Raw genomic sequence first — 17,440 nt, forward strand, 5'->3', positions numbered from 1 at the left:
TCATGTAAAAGCTCTTTTTCTCAGAATAAAATCTTCCACAAAATATCTATAGCAAATGGACTTAGTGGTGAGGTAATGAAATGCTGAGTCCCAGGCACGATTGAATTTTATGAGTAAGCGCTTTTCTTGTTCTTAGCAAAATCCAATAGCAACCTTCAACTGTGCAGAAATAAAGAAAATGGATCCCAGTTGTTAAGGCTCATTGACTCTACCTTTTCAATTTAGAGACATCAAGACTAAAAGAGTAGCTTTGTGCTTGTATGTTGTATTATATTATACTATATTATAACTGAAAACACTAGCTGCATGTAAATAAAAGGCGAGGCATCCCTGTCAGTAGAAGCCTGGTTAATTCTGGGCTGAATTAGTTTATTTATACTGCATTTAAGTTCAGACAGATTGTCACTGCCATCTGGTTCCCAGAGAAGAGCTAGAACAAGCACAGTGAAGTCTGTGCTTAGATTTAATTTACCAAAATTTCATGTCTTGCTAGATCTGTTATCACACAATGTCAGAAGATGGGGAACTTCAGTCACACCAAATTTTTTGGACAACAAAAACAAAAGCTAGTGATAGGAAACCTCAACCAGACAAAAGAGCAAGGTGTAGTTCCAGTCTGAAAACAGCCACCTATTGATTCTTTGCTGTTTAGAAGGACAGTGAGGATTCAGAAGGAGAAGAACCTGGGAATACCCATGTTTTCTGCTGGCTGGGAGTGTTGGTGGTTCTGTGACCATTCAGTGTAATTCAGGCTGAGTTCTATTTACCTTAGTAGAGATCTTTCTTCTTGGGCATTGGGTCCTGCTGGAACTTTTATCCAGAGGACACAACCCCGAATCTCACAGGTTAACCTTGTTAACTCTGCATTTCTTTGAGGTACAGAGGGATGCTTCTATGTGGTTCTGTAGAATGGTCTTACAGATAGAAACACTACCTCAATTTTCAGAGTTACCTCTTGATATCACTTACTTTGTAGTGATATAGGACAAGGGAATCTTGCACAATAGGAGAGAGAACTGCTTGGCCTCTAGGATTTGATTTTTCAGCTTCAAATTACAGATTGACTTCTGTCTGTGAGTGCTCCTTGGTAGGCATGTGCCTCACCCTATGATCCCCCAGTAGAGCTAGTATTCTATTTAAGTTCTCCTTGAAGAGGTGTTGCTAATATTCTTTTTAGCTTATAATGGATCTCTGGGCTCTGGGGAATAACTTCTTAATCTGCTGACTTTAGAAGATGGAATACATCATCTCATTTTGCAGTTTTCAACCAGGATGCCATACCCCTGATTAAACTGGTTTATAATATATGCTGCAAAACAAGTGCAACTTCAATACTGTTGCGTATATATGCTTATCATGTGTATCCTGTGGTTAAATTTGCCTTGGAAATGGCTCACCTGACATGATTCATGGTGTAGCACGTTATGATTTTTCCCTACTGACAGGTCTAGTTTCTGTGTTGCTCCATGCCCACCAAGGATTTGCTTCTATTTAGACTTCATCCTTAAAGGTTTAATACACTGGAGCAGTTTTCTTTTGTGTGAAGCTTGTTGTCTGCCTCAGAGAAGCTTTGTTTCCTGTATTGCTGGCCTGATCTCCTCGAGTAAAAATACTGAAAAAGTATATGTCAAAATTAAAATCTGAGTCCCAAATCACAGCTACATCTCAGGTCTCTAATATTGTTGAGTATCTTCAGCTTTCTAATTACAGACTCTGAACCTGGTAAATAGGGAGGTTCAAAAAAAAAAAAAAGTTGAACCAGATGTATGATCTTGCATATAAAATGTGTGGGTTTTAATCTCTGGGTGATGAAAGATTAGGTTGTCTGTTCAGAAGTGATATGGGGATAAACAAGGGTTACACAACTGAGAGAGCATTTTGAATTGCTTTTCGGTTCCTTTTCGTTCTTTTGACACTAGTGCTGGATCTTCAGTTGTTTATATTGAAGTTCTTCAGTTTTGTTAGCACTTATTTTGTCAGAGCTAATTTGAATTCTATGTTCAGTGTCAGAATCGCAATTACTTTGTAGCTTGATGGCTTAAAATTTATTTTATAATCACAGAATCGGCATCTTGAGTTCAGTGTTCCTAGGAAATGCTCTCCTAGGATCTAGCTGATTTTTTTTTTATTACTATTGAGACGAATATCATATGTTTGCCTGTTATAAAAGGATAGACTTACAAGAATCAGGTGATTTGAGAATATGCTGGTTTTAATCCAAAATTGGTTGTACTCAATATCGAGAAAGCTTCTGCTAGGAAAGTAGAAGATACGTTGTCTCTGTGATGGAATGCCTGTTCTGGCAGGAGAAGCCTTCTGCGGCTGGGTTGATCTTGGGGACTCACTGGAGCTGTTGTGTTACTGAATGGTTGTCACTGGTGTGTCAATGCTGTAGCTGCAGAGGCTGGGGTAGGTGTAGTGTTTACCAAAATTGAAAAACCTTAGGTATTGCATTACATGAAAAGATAAACCTTTTGACAACATCTTGGATGTCTTTGGTAAATACAAAGCTTCTTTTAAAGTAGGGTTTTGTGACTGCATAAATTGTTGCTTAGTATAAATGTTATTTGCAAATAGAATTGGTTATATGCACACATTGTGATAAACTGTCTTAATTCTGTTTGCTCTCTTTGCAGGCTGCGGACTTGAGTAAACCAATAGACAAAAGGATATACAAAGGAACACAACCTACATGCCATGACTTCAATCACTTAACAGCCACAGCAGAAAGTGTCTCTCTTCTAGTGGGCTTCTCTGCAGGCCAGGTCCAACTTATAGACCCTATTAAAAAAGAAACTAGCAAATTATTTAATGAGGAAGTAAGTAGAAATCTTAACGTTGTTGCATGCAATGTATTTGTGATATTAGAGATCCTAGATTCTCAAATTTCTGTAGATGGCTCCATTTGCCTGAATAACTTATCTTTTAGTCACTCCCTTTGTTTTTCAGCTGTTTCATTGGCTTGGAATACCTACACAAATACGTTATTCATGAAGGAATCTTTTTGGGGTTTAAGATTAAAAATTAGGACTTTCTAGCTTTCTAATTTGGGTAATACTGTAACTAGAGTTAATGACAGTTAACTGATGGGGAAAAAGGTCTACAAATCTAAATGTTGCTGCGTGTGCTCTGCAGTCAGCTTTTTTGGAGGTTTATGGTACTGAATCAAGAAAAAAAGCTTTTAAGCCTCTATTTAACTAATATATTATGGTCAAAATATTAAATAAGGTAAAAATACCAAATTTTGTGGTTAGGATGTTATAGCAGAAACTGCCTGCATCAAGGATTCCTAAAGGCTTGCTTGGGAAGACTAGGATATAGAATCATAGAATGGTTAGGATTGGAAGGGACCTTAAATATCATCTAGTTCCAACCCCCCTGCCATCAGCAGGGACACCTTCCACTAGACCAGGTTGCTCAAAGCCTCATCCAACCTGGCCTTGAACACTTCCAGGGAGGGGGCATCCACAGCTTCTCTGGGCAACATGTTCCAGTGTCTGACCACCCTCACAGTGATATCAAGCTGAATGCTGCATAGAAAAAGCTGAAGGCTTATGAGGTGTTGGCCATGGTATGTTCCTGAAAGAAACTCTCCATCTGCTTTTTCTGCTTCTGTGCAGTAAGCAAAGGTAGAAGGGAGCACTTTGGAGGGGACTAACGCCAAGATGCAATACCACTGGCTCTGATTATCTGGTAGTATTGGCGTTCTTAAAAGAAGTGTCTGGATGCTAACAAGGAAAGAAATCGGGTAACTGGTACAACTTTTGAGAGCATTTTCTGCAGAGAATAAGCTATGGGAATTTGGGTAGTTTGGGGGGATTTTTGGGGGGATTTTTTAAAGCGATTTCAAATCTGGATAAGAGCTTTGCAGATGGAGTTAAGGTTTCCCATATCAGATGTGTTGCCTTGCTCTGTCTTTGCGCAAAGAAGATTGAAGTATTGTTCTCAGTGGAGTGTTTTATAATTAGAACTAATTCCTCCTCAGCTTTCTAAAAGTAGCTACGTCTAGATCAGAAGAGGGATGTTTTTCTTCTTACCTAGCTTTTTCCCACCTGCTCTGTCTGTCTGCTTGTGTTGAGTGGGAAACAGTGCTGTAAAGTCTCTTAATGTTGCACAGAGTACTCTGTTTTGTAGAAACCTCTGCATAAGTAGTTGAAATGTTCATTTTAGTGTTGTTTTAACACCCTTCCCCCTGCTCTACTGCCCCCCTGAAAAACCATAACCCACCTCAAAACAAAAAACCCCAAACTTTGTGATTGGTGCAACTTCACGAACTCTGGGAACGCTAGTCTGAATGTGAACAAGTTACTTGTGTAAGTTCAGCTCTGACCTAATCTTGTATGGTAATAGTATATGTTTTACAAATGGTGGTAGAAACACTTTAAATGGCTAGATTTTCATTTCAAAGAGCAGTTCCCACTCTTGTAGCTGAACTGTGGTTGCTTTGAGAACTTCTGCTGAAATACTTACATAAAGATACTTACAGTGCATGCTTACATGCCTTGGTGTTTGTTACTGCCTATAGTGTAAAGCTGCGTTGTGGGCTGTGTAGTTCTTGTGGTAGTCCACAAATGCTGGAAGCACTGAAGCCAGTTTCCATCAGACAGTATTGTCTTTTCTCTGTGCTGTAACCAGCATTACTTCACTGTGGTGGGAATACAACCTTTGACAGTTTGGTGGAAATTCAATGAGGTGGTCTATTTTCTACAAAGCTAATGTAAGGATTTGCTTGGCGCTGCCAAAACTATGCGCACAGTAGGCTACCGTTAAATAACAAATTCTTGTTTCCTGCACTGATTTTACCTGCAGTTACAACCAATTCTAAAACTTCAATGTATTTTTAATCTGTCAGTTACAGTATTGAAGTTTGCCTTGGACAGGTTTGGAAGTCCTGGCTTGTATCTAAAAGCCATTTCAGAGAGACATCGGTGAACACTGATGTTTGAGCCAGTTGAAGGTGCCTGTTGGTTTTGAATATATTTGGAGTTTAGATAGTGTTTGAGAATAAGCCTGTCTTCGTAGGCAGAAGGTGGTCTAAATGAGTGTTTACATCTTTCGACACATTTAGGAGTAATGGTAGTGGTAATAGAATTCACCATCTGTCCTGTTAGTAATTTGGTGATTCAGGTAGCCCAGAGCTCTGTTTTGACTATCACCTGTGATAAAGCAATCAGCACAAATATGTGGTGTGTGAAATAACTTAACCCGGTGTGGCACAGAAGGTTGTGTTGAACTTAGACTGCATTAAGGCTGCTGCATTTTAACTTGTTACTTTTCCTTTTTTCTTTTTTCTTTTTTTTTTTTTTTTTTTTTTTTTTTTTAATTCTATTGATGTAGAAGACAATAGGGACTTGAAAGGCTGAGGTGAGTGATACTCTGCAGCTTGTGGCTGCCTAACTAAATCGATCTGTATCAACAGTGGTATTCCTTCTAGCTGTGTCAGAATTAAGTTAGTGATATTTTCTTATTCCCAAAACCAACCAAGTATACATCACAGATTTACTTGTTTCCAGGTGATGGTTATTCTCAAGCTAGCCAATTTAATTATGTTTCTTTCATACTGTTTTTTATTCTTTTTAAAAATTTAATCCAAAGCCTTAAGCTGCTTTTTTTTTTTCCCTAATAAACTTTTCCTATACCTGTGTTGCCAAAGCTCTTTGTCAGACCTTAATGCATATTCCTTGATTGCCTCATTTTTTTCGCTCCTTTGTGGCCTGTGCTTATAGTTTTGTCCCTTCAATCTTGTTCAAAATATGTCTGCCAAGATAATCTTGGTTTGCCTTCCTGACTGGTGATAGAAGTTTCTTCACTTACTATTCTTCCACCAAATTGAATATAATCTCCTTATCCCAGCTACTCCACTGATTTGCTTCATACTGCATTCAGTCCATTCTTGTCGTGCATCTGCTGGTCATACTGACTTCAGGTCTTGTTTTGTTGTACTGCAGAAGTGTGTGAGCCCAGCTGAAAGCTTTTAAAACTTTAGAAAGTCATAACTTCAGAGTTTTTATCTTCTTTCTGAATTTAAAGCTCTGCTGGTTGAGAAGGGAATGAGTTGTCACTTGCTACATACCATCTTAAAATCTCTCTGCATCTTGTCTCTTTGAGCTAATCTGTTCTCATTGCAGATTGCAATCTTCTGTTTTGTTCATAGTCTCCTTGAGGTCAAAATCAGATTTGCAGGATTTCTCTACAGTATTTAAGATCACGTAGCTCAACATGATTATGGGCTTAAAATGCCATTTCTAGTATAAAAGTTGAGCAACTGCTCTTATGAGTAGAGGTTGTATGTCAGGTTGAGCTGCTCTAATAGAGGAGAACAAGAAATGTCACTTTGTTGCCATATTAGCAGTAGTTTTGTAATTGGAAGACTATTGCCTGTAGCAGGCCAGCTGGGCTGATGTTCCCTGTCCATGTTCTCTTGGTGTGGACCAGGTAACTTTGTCTGATATTTCTGATGTCATCATTACTGAGACATGAATGATATATATCATGGTATAATGGACATATGACAAACTATTTAAAATATCACAACAGAAGCTAAGAATATGTTATTTTAAAGCTACTGCATTTGAGGAATAGTTGCCAGATTAAGTTACAGCTCTGAAGTACAAAATGGCTAACTTCTAAGCAATGAGAAATTACAGAAGAGAGGCTTCCTGGCCTTACACTGAGGTTGACAGCAGCAAAAGTATACACAAAAGTATAATCTGAAATGACCAGGTGCTGCTTCCAGTGATATGTACAGGCCCGGAGTGGATAACAGTCAGTGCATCATCCATTAGTGTGGTGCTTTGTTTGTGATAAACAGCATAGTAAGGTTTTGGGGGGACTGTTTTACTTCTTTGTTTTTTAATGCTTTTGTAACTTGTTCTGATATTTCTTTAGGCTCTTTGTATTTGTATTCTTGCCTTTTGTGTAGATCAGCTCTTCTTTCAGCCTATAATCAGTCTATGCCAAATATAAATCTTGAATGTGCATGTAAAGAATTGTATCCAAGTTGCTGTTGAGTGATGCCATGGGCGACTATTTAAGTTTTAGAAAGTCCACCAGAACTACACGGGCAAACTCAAGGAGTTAAACTTTATCTCTCAGTTCTTACAGCGCTGAAGACATTATGATCAGGAATGTTTGTTTAATGTGTGTGTTCATTCTTTTGCAATGATGGACTCTATTTAAATGTTTTTCTTTAAAGGAAACTTCTTAATCAGGTGGTAACTCAGGGTATTGACAGGTCCTTGGCTAATGAGTGGAAAGTAATTGGAGGGTGGGGATTCCCAGGTGAAGAGTGAAGCTGCCTGAGTTCACTGAACCACGTGCATTTAACTACTAACTTTCCAGCTACATGGTACCAGGGTCACTGCTTTTGTAGCTGTGTAGCTTTTGATCCCTGAATCAGTGAAAGCCAGTAAAGGCTCCCAAAGCCTCTCTTTCTTCTTTCAGAGGTTGGATTTTATTTGTGATTTCAGCTAGCACCAAAGTCTGAATTTACTGTTGTTGATTGTAACCTGTTTGCTGTGTAGTACAGCCTTTCTTCCCTTTAGCTCGTTCTGTGGTTTTTTGATTGTTTCCTTTTCACACTCTTCAACCTACGGAGTAAAAAATAAACCTAAGAACACTACCTTTAGATTCATAACAACAGGTTAGCTTAATTGAAGTGTGTTCTTTGTGGAATGTGACTGGACCGTAATAATAACCTTTGCTAGCACTTTGTCTAAAAAGAATTTCTTCTTTACTGCCTGATAAGATGATAAGTTTTTGCAAATACAGTAACATAGCTCCTTTCTAGGAAGGTGAGTTCTCTTTGGTTAAGTATTGTTCCCCATCCCCCCAGAAAGCTCAGATTTACAGTTAATCATTAAAACTTTGATTTTCAGACTTTCTGATGTGTATCTTCTTTGTTTTTCACAGAGACTAATAGACAAGTCCAGAGTAACCTGTGTAAAATGGGTACCAGGTTCGGAAAGCCTTTTCCTAGTAGCTCATTCCAGTGGCAATATGTATTTGTATAACGTGGAGCACACTTGTGGTACCACAGCCCCGCACTACCAGCTACTTAAACAAGGAGAAAGTTTTGCAGTTCACACTTGCAAGAGTAAATCCACAAGAAACCCTCTGCTTAAATGGACAGTAGGTGAGGGTGCCCTGAATGAATTTGCCTTTTCCCCAGATGGGAAGTTCTTGGCGTGTGTGAGCCAGGATGGTTTTCTTCGTGTGTTTAACTTTGATTCGGTGGAATTGCATGGTACAATGAAAAGCTACTTTGGAGGACTGCTGTGTGTGTGTTGGAGTCCTGATGGGAAATACATAGTGACAGGTGGAGAGGATGACTTGGTAACAGTTTGGTCTTTCGTGGACTGCCGAGTAATAGCAAGAGGCCACGGACATAAATCGTGGGTCAGTGTTGTTGCGTTTGATCCATATACCACTAGCGTAGAAGAGAGTGACCCGATGGAATTTAGTGGAAGTGATGAGGATTTCCAAGACCTTCATTTTGGCAGAGATCGAGCAAATAGTACACAATCTAGGCTATCCAAAAGGAACTCTACAGACAGTCGTCCAGTAAGTGTCACGTACAGATTTGGTTCAGTAGGCCAGGACACACAGCTCTGTTTGTGGGATCTCACAGAAGATATCCTCTTCCCCCACCAACCGCTCTCAAGAGCAAGGACACATACCAATGTCATGAATGCCACAAGTCCACCTGCTGGAAGTGGTGGAACTAACCCAGGAAGTAATGGAAACAGTATCACGACACCTGGAAACTCTGTACCCCCTCCTCTTCCACGGTCAAACAGCCTTCCACACTCTGCAGTCTCAAATGCTGGCAGCAAAAGCAGTGTCATGGATGGTGCCATTGCTTCTGGCGTTAGTAAATTTGCAACCTTATCGCTACACGATCGGAAGGAAAGACACCATGAAAAAGATCACAAGAGAAATCATAGCATGGGACATATATCTAGCAAGAGCAGTGACAAACTGAACCTAGTTACTAAAACCAAAACGGACCCAGCTAAAACTTTGGGAACACCTCTCTGTCCCCGAATGGAAGATGTTCCCTTGTTAGAGCCTCTTATCTGTAAAAAGATAGCACATGAAAGACTGACTGTGTTAATTTTTCTTGAAGACTGTATAGTCACTGCTTGTCAGGAGGGATTTATTTGCACATGGGCAAGGCCTGGTAAAGTGGTAAGTTTTAATCCTTAATGCTGCATCAAAGAAGTAGAACTCTGAATAGGTAGTTTTCTTGAAATATAAATGAATGTTGAATATAAAATTTCTTTATGCTTAATGTAAAAAAAAAAAAAATCCTCAGAGCCATACTTTTGGATACTGCATGCCATATTTCTGAATGATTTGAAGTGTCTTGGATACAATTATTAAGCATAGTTGCCTTCCAGCAGAAGAAATAAATACTGTGCATCTAAACTATCGATCAGTGTTCTTATATAAGCATAACCACAATATGGTGAAAGCTATTTATGTAAAAATTGAAGTAAAACCTGTCAATCACTAAAATAATTATAATCCTGCTAATGTTTTCTACAAAATACAGCACTCCCAATGAGAGTAGCTTACAGAAAGCTGCTGCTTTTAAGTCTAATGAGAAATACGAGCCTCTGAAAAAATTAAAACCAAAGTGTTTTGTTCCTCTGTACTCTTCTCTGGTGGCCTGCCATTAGTGGAAAACCTCTTTTTATTACAACTTCAAATATTTTATGCACAGATTTGTGAGCCCTTTACTGACTGTAGTTTGTGCTCTTGAAATTGTGAATCAGTATTATCAAGGAACTCTAATTTTTGATTTATGTATTTTTTCATTTAGGGAAAATCATGCAAGCTTTCCCTAAGGAGTTTCAATGTTACGTTACTGTCAGTTTTGTTAGGCAACTTGATCACTGACAAGCTCGTGCTTTTTGATGGCACCTGTTCTATCAGTTGAACCTTCATTAAAATACATTACTAGTTTTAACTCTTGTTGTTAATGCACTTGAACACAGATAAAAACTTTATTTTTCTTCTGTCCAATACATAGCAAGCTAAATTTTGAATTAAGCTAAATGTGGTGATGATTTTATTAAAAAGTACTTTGTGCTACAATAGCTTTGTTTGCCAGCAACATTTCAAAGGAATACAGCTATGGAAACATTACCAGAGTTGATTTAACAAAAAGAGACATTATTTTTGTGAAGAATTCTGAAAGGGGATGTAGATTATCACCTGAAGCAAAAGAAAAAATCTGGTAATACCTGAATATTGCCACATTGGGCAACCTAAATGAAAATTTGATGTTCACTAGGTTTTAACCATTTAGTTCATAAATCAGACTTTTGAAGTGGAGGTACTGCATCTATTTATATACCACATCTTCAATCCTATGAACTTTTAAGTAAAACACAATAATTTTTCTTAAAACTGTTTGTATAATGCAAGTTTCTAAGTTTCTTTGAGATGTTAACAAATTTGTCACAACGTAGGTGTGTATAGAGAGCTATGTCTGCTCTGCATCTTAATGCATATTCAAAGGTCAAATCTGAAACTAAAAATTGTAAACCATTTTCTGGGGACAAGGGAGGAAGGTGTTACCTAAAAGTACTTTTTGCCTAAAAACTAAAGATCCAGCATTAATTAAAAAAAAAAAAAAAAAAAGCACCCCCCCAAAACACTACACTATTTAAAATGTTTGTCTTTAAATGAAAATACTAAAGCAGTTATCACTTCTGTGAGTCGGTGCAATTTACATCTTATGAATTAACTTTATACACATACAGCAGTGCCTCAGATTTCTGTTGTGACCTGTATTTTCTTTTTGTTCTAAAACTTTTGCATACTACTAAACACTACACCGTTAAACTTATTTTCAGTGACTGAGGTGGGTTTTTTTTAAACTGGGTATAACTTAAATATTTTTGTGTATTGACTTTGATTTGGAATATGACATTTCAAATATTTCAGAGATAAAGTATGCAGTACCAAAAAATCAGGATTTATGTATTGGCCAATATGGAAAACTTTAATTACAGGTAAGTAATTTTCATGCTGAAGTTATCACTTTCAAAATTAATATATTGCACACTGATGTAAATGCCATATTGTTTAGGAAGTATTTACTTAGAAATTTTAAAATTAATTTTTCTGATTTCACTTGCATTTCTAATGAGCTCACTCTGCTGGTAAAAAGTAAATTTTGGTGGCATGTTTACAGGGCTTTGGTAGGAAAATATTTGTGCCAGAAAGACGTTATGAGCATCCTTTTTGTTTATAGGAAAGCACTTAATAATTTTATTTAATGAAAATTGTCAAAGTATAAAACACTCATGGTAATGTCTTTCTTACTGGGTTATATACCATTCATTTCTGTTTTGCCAGCTGTTTTATCCTAGGCTATTCCATTAATTTGGGGTTTAAAGCTGCTATTTCTAGTCTTCCTTTTGAAATATGGGTCCCCAAGTGATCTTAAAACTCGGTCATGTTTTTGTCTGCCAACTCTAGAGTGAAAGCCTCTGAATCTTGCTGCTTCTTCTGTCATTGCTTCAAAAGGCCTTCATTAAATTCATGCCACTGACAGCCTAAAGAAAAAACTGGATGGAAAACTGAAGCAGGCTTGCAGTGTCTAACATAATTTCCATTGAGCCAGGGCTACGTTTCCCTCTCATTTTTAACAGCCATCAAAAGGCACGCTGGATAATTGGACAGTGTGTGACAAGTTCTTTTTCTGGTTGGGCTGGTGCTGCCCTTAGTGGGGGGGAAAAAATAATCCAGAAGTGTCTCTTCAGCCGTGATCCTTATGATAGCTGATAGGCTGCACAGTGCTTACAGAGTGTCCTGACAGTTTGTTATAAACTTTCCAAATTCCTCTCTCAGTGTAAGCACAATCATACCTTGGGCTTCCTCACCGCATGTACCATTCTGGCATCGCACTTCAGTAGCTGTTCAACTAACTCCCAATCAGAGTGAGGTCAAGTGAATGGCAAAATTTAGTCAGAAACAAGTTGAGTGAGGCTCAGGCTTCACTAGTTTCAGTTTTTTACTCTCACTCTTTGTTAGCCTGTTTGAGGAAGAAGGTTCAGGGATGGTGAGAAAAACAGATTGCCTTAACAAGAGTATGACCTTTCTTCTCACTATGGTGACAGTTCGCTGTCTCCTCTCCCCCTCTGTCTTTCCCAGCCCCTGATGGGAAACCTAAATGGGACTATAGAACTGTTGTATTAATCTGAAAATGCAGAAGAAGAATTTTAAAGGAACCAGGGTAAACTTCACGTGTTGTCTTTACAGCTGCTTCAAACTGAATTACAGGACCTGCAGAAGCAATTAACCCCCCCACCCCACACACCTCAAACCCCAGAACAGCCAAAACCAAAAGTGATACCTGGGTATGCAAAACAAGTTTTCTCTGAACTAAGGGGTCAGAGAAACGATACGATTTCTGTGTTTGACTTCAGAATTAACTATTCACCATCTTGTACAGTGACTGCATTTTAGCTAAATAAAAGTTGCTGATGAGTTGTTTCCTTTGTGAGAACGCTCAAGGTAAGATTGGCCAGGAGTGACCAGGTGAAATGGCAGTGTATAACCTAGCAAGATAAACATGCTACCATTTTGTAAAACAAATGCACATGGAATTTATTTATTTGACTTATTGTACAGGAAACCTTAGACTTAATTTATAACATCCTTGAATTTTCTAGTTAACTACAATTGTAGTACAGTATCATGTTTTAGTATGACTTCTGTTTTAGTGAAAGTACTTAAACATTCATGTACTATATTTGAGTGAGATGAGCAGCTATACGTACTAATTCTTCCTCAGTGGAAAGGAGCATTTCATCATTACAATTGAAGTTCAATTGCTGGTATTTAAGTACTATCAAATAGATTTCTTTCAACGTGATACGGTATCTGTATAAACTTCAGGGATGATTATAGTAAAACTGAAACACAGCTATATGACTTCAGGTTACCATGCTGAAATTTGAAGCTTTCTGTAATGTGCATAATAGCAAAGTTGCACATAGCATACCCGCATTATCAGGGTGAATTTAAACCTAGAACACTGGTGTGATATTTATAGCAAGGTATGTGTGTTGTGCGTGTGTGAGAAGGCGTGACTAGTGGCTCCAGTAAAGCCAGGAGAGATCATAACCCTGTGAAGGCTTTATGATGAGGATGTCTGGATTAGGAAATAACATGACTTTTACTAAACACTTTTTAGAAAACCCACGTTCTGAATTATCACCTCTTAAAATTTGATTATGTACTTGGAATGACTGTATATGTCTGCCCCTTTAACAACACAAAGCTACTAAATTAATATTTAAAATGCTGGCCTGCTTATGTTACAATAATATTTGTGTCAGTTAATTTACTGTCAATTTACATGTAAAGATTAAACTATTTTTTTCTGCATTTTATGAATTCTGTATACTGGAGTTTGTTAAAGATTGACATGTTAGGTGATACTGTACAAAATTGTATTGACTACCTTTAGTGAAAATCAAAAGTAAAATTCATATGTATTTCCTTTTTACACTTCCATCTAATTTCTTGACAACTTGAATAAATTTCATAGAGCCTTTCTAACATGAACTATTGTTAATTTAACTGTTGCAATAATTAAGCTTTAAGAAGTATTGTTCGTATATTTATAATTTTAAGATGATCCTGTTTGTTTCATACTGCTTATTTTTAGCTGTTCTATTGTCACTGTTACAGCTGAAGAACTTTACTAAATACTTGACATTACAAAATAACTTGCTGGGGTTGTCCTCTGTATACTGATGTTAAATAAAAATGTGTGATTGAACTGTAAATGTAGATAACTTTCAGTAGTCCTTTCCACATTTGAGTTTTAATTTATCTTGCAGTCCTTAGGTGGTCTTATGCCATCATACTGTACTGAACAAATGGCCACAATGAGAGCTGTTAACTTGCCATATTTTAAAGTAAGAAGTTGATTGCATCCTGTAAGCTACTCTGAGTAAATGTTTCACTTCATCTCAAGACCATGCATCTGTTTTGATGTTTAATCTTGCTGATAAGGTCATGTCTCATGATACTTTTTTTTTTTTTTTTTAGGATTAGAGTAATATGAAATAGAATATTTATCAAACCACTTACCAAACTTGTTTAAACTCAGATTCAGTAAAACATGGACACGGATGTATCTAGATTCTCTCTGCCTACCTGTCAAATAGGAGCTGGGGCAGAGTGTTGTTGTTCCTTCTAGGACTCTACAGGAGCTCTTTCCTCTATGGACTCTGGTGCAGGTTATGTTCTTCATTCCAGCTTTAGATCTTGACATTTACCTAAGGAATGCTGAATTTACAGCCCTGAGGATATGGCTCACTCAGATGACTCAAGCATTTGCTGTCTAGAAAAACTGACTAGTCAAGAACTAAACTCGTCTGAACGAGAACTAAACTGGTCTAAAACTTTGGCTGCAAAATTTCTTGGAACCAGCTTAGGTGAAGACTTGAGATGTTGCCCTTCCATCTGAGTGGACTAGAGATTGTGTTGCCCTTGCAGCAGTGGTTCTGTGTTAACTGATGAAGGAGCCAGACAAATAATATTTACCTAAACTGTTTCCAAGGCACTTTTGAGAAATTTTAGTGAAGAGGTTAGTTACTTTGGGTCAAGTCTAACTAAGGTAGGACTCTGTCTCCTAGGCAAAAATACTCTGTAGACTAAAGCTGACAAAATCATCTTTCTTATGTGAACTTGAGAACCTTCTGGCACTTCGGAAGGTACTGACTGACCACTACGATGCTCTATATAGGTAACAGATAGGTATATCTAAGAACAGGTACCAATGGAGGAACAAAATGAAATCTGTCCTGAAAGCTTCTGGGAACAGCCGGTTACATCACATGGTGCAAGAACTGGCTGCTCAACAGTCAGCGTGAGCATGAAATGAAACAAGCTTCCCCAAGTTTTGTGGTCACAGAAGATACTTTGGCAAAAGACGTCTTAGAACATGGAAGTGTTGTCTTGCTTGTCTTTATTTAATAACGTTCCACAAAATTCTCAAGGAAATAACTTGTATGATCACATTCTTTTCTGGTTTTTGAAGTTGGCTCTTAGGTAGGTGCTGATCAGCTCAAATTCATTTGGCTCATTTCTTCTCCTAAGATCACACTTTGCAGCCAAAATGGAGTTGCCTTAAAGTAATATGCTTTCCCCTGAGGTTTTCCCTGGTTTATCTCCATTTAATTATTTTCTAATATGAAAATTTTAAACCTTGCAAACTTTTTGTAGTTTGAGAAAGCTAGAGGAACAATTCTTCCTAAGCATGTGAGCCCTTATTACCTGAACGAAGGTTAAAGTCCTATTGCTTGAGCAAAATCAGGTTTCTGCTGATAAAAGCATTTTGTGCTTTTCCCAGCACAGAAGTAGTTGCATCTTTTTTTTCCTCTTGGACATGCATATCTTCCATTTGTCCGTTACATACTAGTCCTGAAGTAGTCTTGCCTAATACCACTAGACAGAGCTTTAGTTAATCTTAGTCTGCTGATTTTCTAGCAGCCTCTGGTAGGAGAAAAACTCGTTTATGTACAGAGAAGGGAAGTTTCAAGTGCCACCTCCTTGGTGCTGCTACATGCTTTTACAAGATCTGGTGTGACATGGTTTAAGATTTATACTATTCTGTAACACTACTAGAACAAAGAGGGGAACAGAAGACACATAATGTATTTAAAACTGTTTAGTAAACATATAGACTGTGTAAAGATGGGTGTCACCTTTGCTGTATCCCCCTGAATCCCATACGAAGTATTACATTATAGTGTGTTATGTGAATGTTCAGCATGTGCTGCTTTGAACATTCTCAGTTAATTTTATAACTCCATTAGAGATTAACATCTGATTTAGTGAGTTAATGCAGGTCAGAGACTTATGCTAATAAATGCTGATTCATTTGGAGAAGAAACTGTTGGAGGTTTTGTTCATGCAAATCTTGAAACCAATTCAGCTGATCTGACTACAGAAATTTAAACAAATGTGAAAAATATCACTCAATTTTGGCATATTATTATTGCTCAAATACTGTATTGGACCATGGGCTCTTTTGTCAAGCAAAGGTCTCGGGCCAGATTACTTTTTCAAATTACTCCAGTAATATCATAGAATAAACTACCCAGTGAATGTTCTTAATAAATTCCCATTCATGTACTGGCAACAGCAGAAAGGGTTTAACAAATTATTGCCATTTTTGTATGGGCATTCATTAATTCAGCCATTTAAAAAATTGGTTTAATTGCATTAGTGAAGTGTACTATGAAGACTTTCTTTACATGGGTTGTTTGTTACATTGGACCCTTTGCTTTGTTGTTTTTTTTCGTTTTTTTTCTTTTTTTTTTCTACCTTTCAATTTCAAAACAGAAAGTAGGAAACATGTACAGAGTTCTGGCATCCAGCGAGTTACCGAGAGTCGGCTGAGCTGGTTTAGGGAAGGAGCGTGCTCTTGTCCAGGGCCAAGGCTGAGCGAGTGCCAGGAGTGTTGGGAAGCAGCACATGGACATTAACGTCACACAAACCTGCTCCTGTGTCCAAACTTGCAGTTTATTATCTAGATTAGTGAAACTACATATGATTGCATCTTTGGCTCCAGTTAATCCCATTCTAATTTACATGAAAAAAAAAAAAATTAACTCAGTAGTTACTGATGGCTAAAAAAGTAGGTTTTTTTTTTTCCTACTTGGTAAATTCCTGTTATTTTGGTTTTGTTTTTTGTTGTGGTTTTTGGGGTTTTTATTGTTTGTTTTGTTTTGAATACAGCAGTTAGGTGCTGATCTTTCATAGAATTATTTTCTGTTGTGAAACCTTGTGTTTCATATCTTTGGAAAAAACCCAGACTTTTGGCTGGAGCATATGTGGAATTTTTAACAGAATAAACCCCCCTGCAAACTCGTGAATTGTGAGGAGGATTAATGTTAACACTGCTGCAGGTCTTTCTGGACAGACCACAGCTATGTGTGCCATGAACCTTGGGTGGAAATGACCTTACTGATCCTATTTGTTACAGCTTTTCATTCCTACCCATGCAAGCCTGTTTTTACCAAATATACAAAATCCTGTGTGTTTTGGGAAGTCAGAGAATGGAATAGCCACAGCAACTCGTGCTGAAGCGCTCTCTGTTCAGTACTCCCGCATGGCTAATTGACGTAAGGAAAATGACACTGTCCTCTGCGAAAGCAGCAGATTTAAGCCGTAGAGTACGGCACAGAGGTGGTGGGTGATGTAGCACCTGCTTGGAGGACCCTCTCTGAGGTGGTGTTGATGATTTATCAAATTCCCGACTTGGGTCTCATAACCATTCCATTTCCCACCCCCTGCTAGACCCACGTGCTGACAAAATTCTTCTAATGAAAGACTACATTTATTTTCAAAACTGTTTTGAACAGTTTCTTAATTAGTTTCTGCTGCTTGCTCAGTATGATCTGTT

General features: G+C 37.8%; 1 protein-coding gene across 1 annotated transcript; it reads left to right on the forward strand.

Annotated features, from left to right (window-relative positions):
- The first annotated feature begins 2,642 nt into the window (after nt 1-2,642).
- Nucleotides 2,643-9,697, forward strand: LOC104519928 (WD repeat-containing protein 20). Its single transcript, XM_029087324.1, has 2 exons — nt 2,643-2,819; nt 7,912-9,697. The coding sequence occupies exon 2, from the start codon at nt 7,999-8,001 to the stop codon at nt 9,205-9,207; it is 1,209 nt and encodes a 402-aa protein (XP_028943157.1). The 5' UTR covers nt 2,643-2,819; nt 7,912-7,998; the 3' UTR covers nt 9,208-9,697.
- The last annotated feature ends 7,743 nt before the right edge of the window (nt 9,698-17,440 follow it).

This window comes from Antrostomus carolinensis, unplaced genomic scaffold (genome assembly GCF_000700745.2).
Source record: "Antrostomus carolinensis isolate BGI_N321 unplaced genomic scaffold, ASM70074v2 scaffold20641, whole genome shotgun sequence".
Lineage (NCBI taxonomy): Eukaryota > Metazoa > Chordata > Aves > Caprimulgiformes > Caprimulgidae > Antrostomus > Antrostomus carolinensis.

Bases quoted from the DNA above. Each gene is read 5' to 3' on its own strand.
- LOC104519928 (XM_029087324.1), top strand. From the start codon at position 7,999: ATGTATTTGTATAACGTGGAGCACACTTGTGGTACCACAGCCCCGCAC.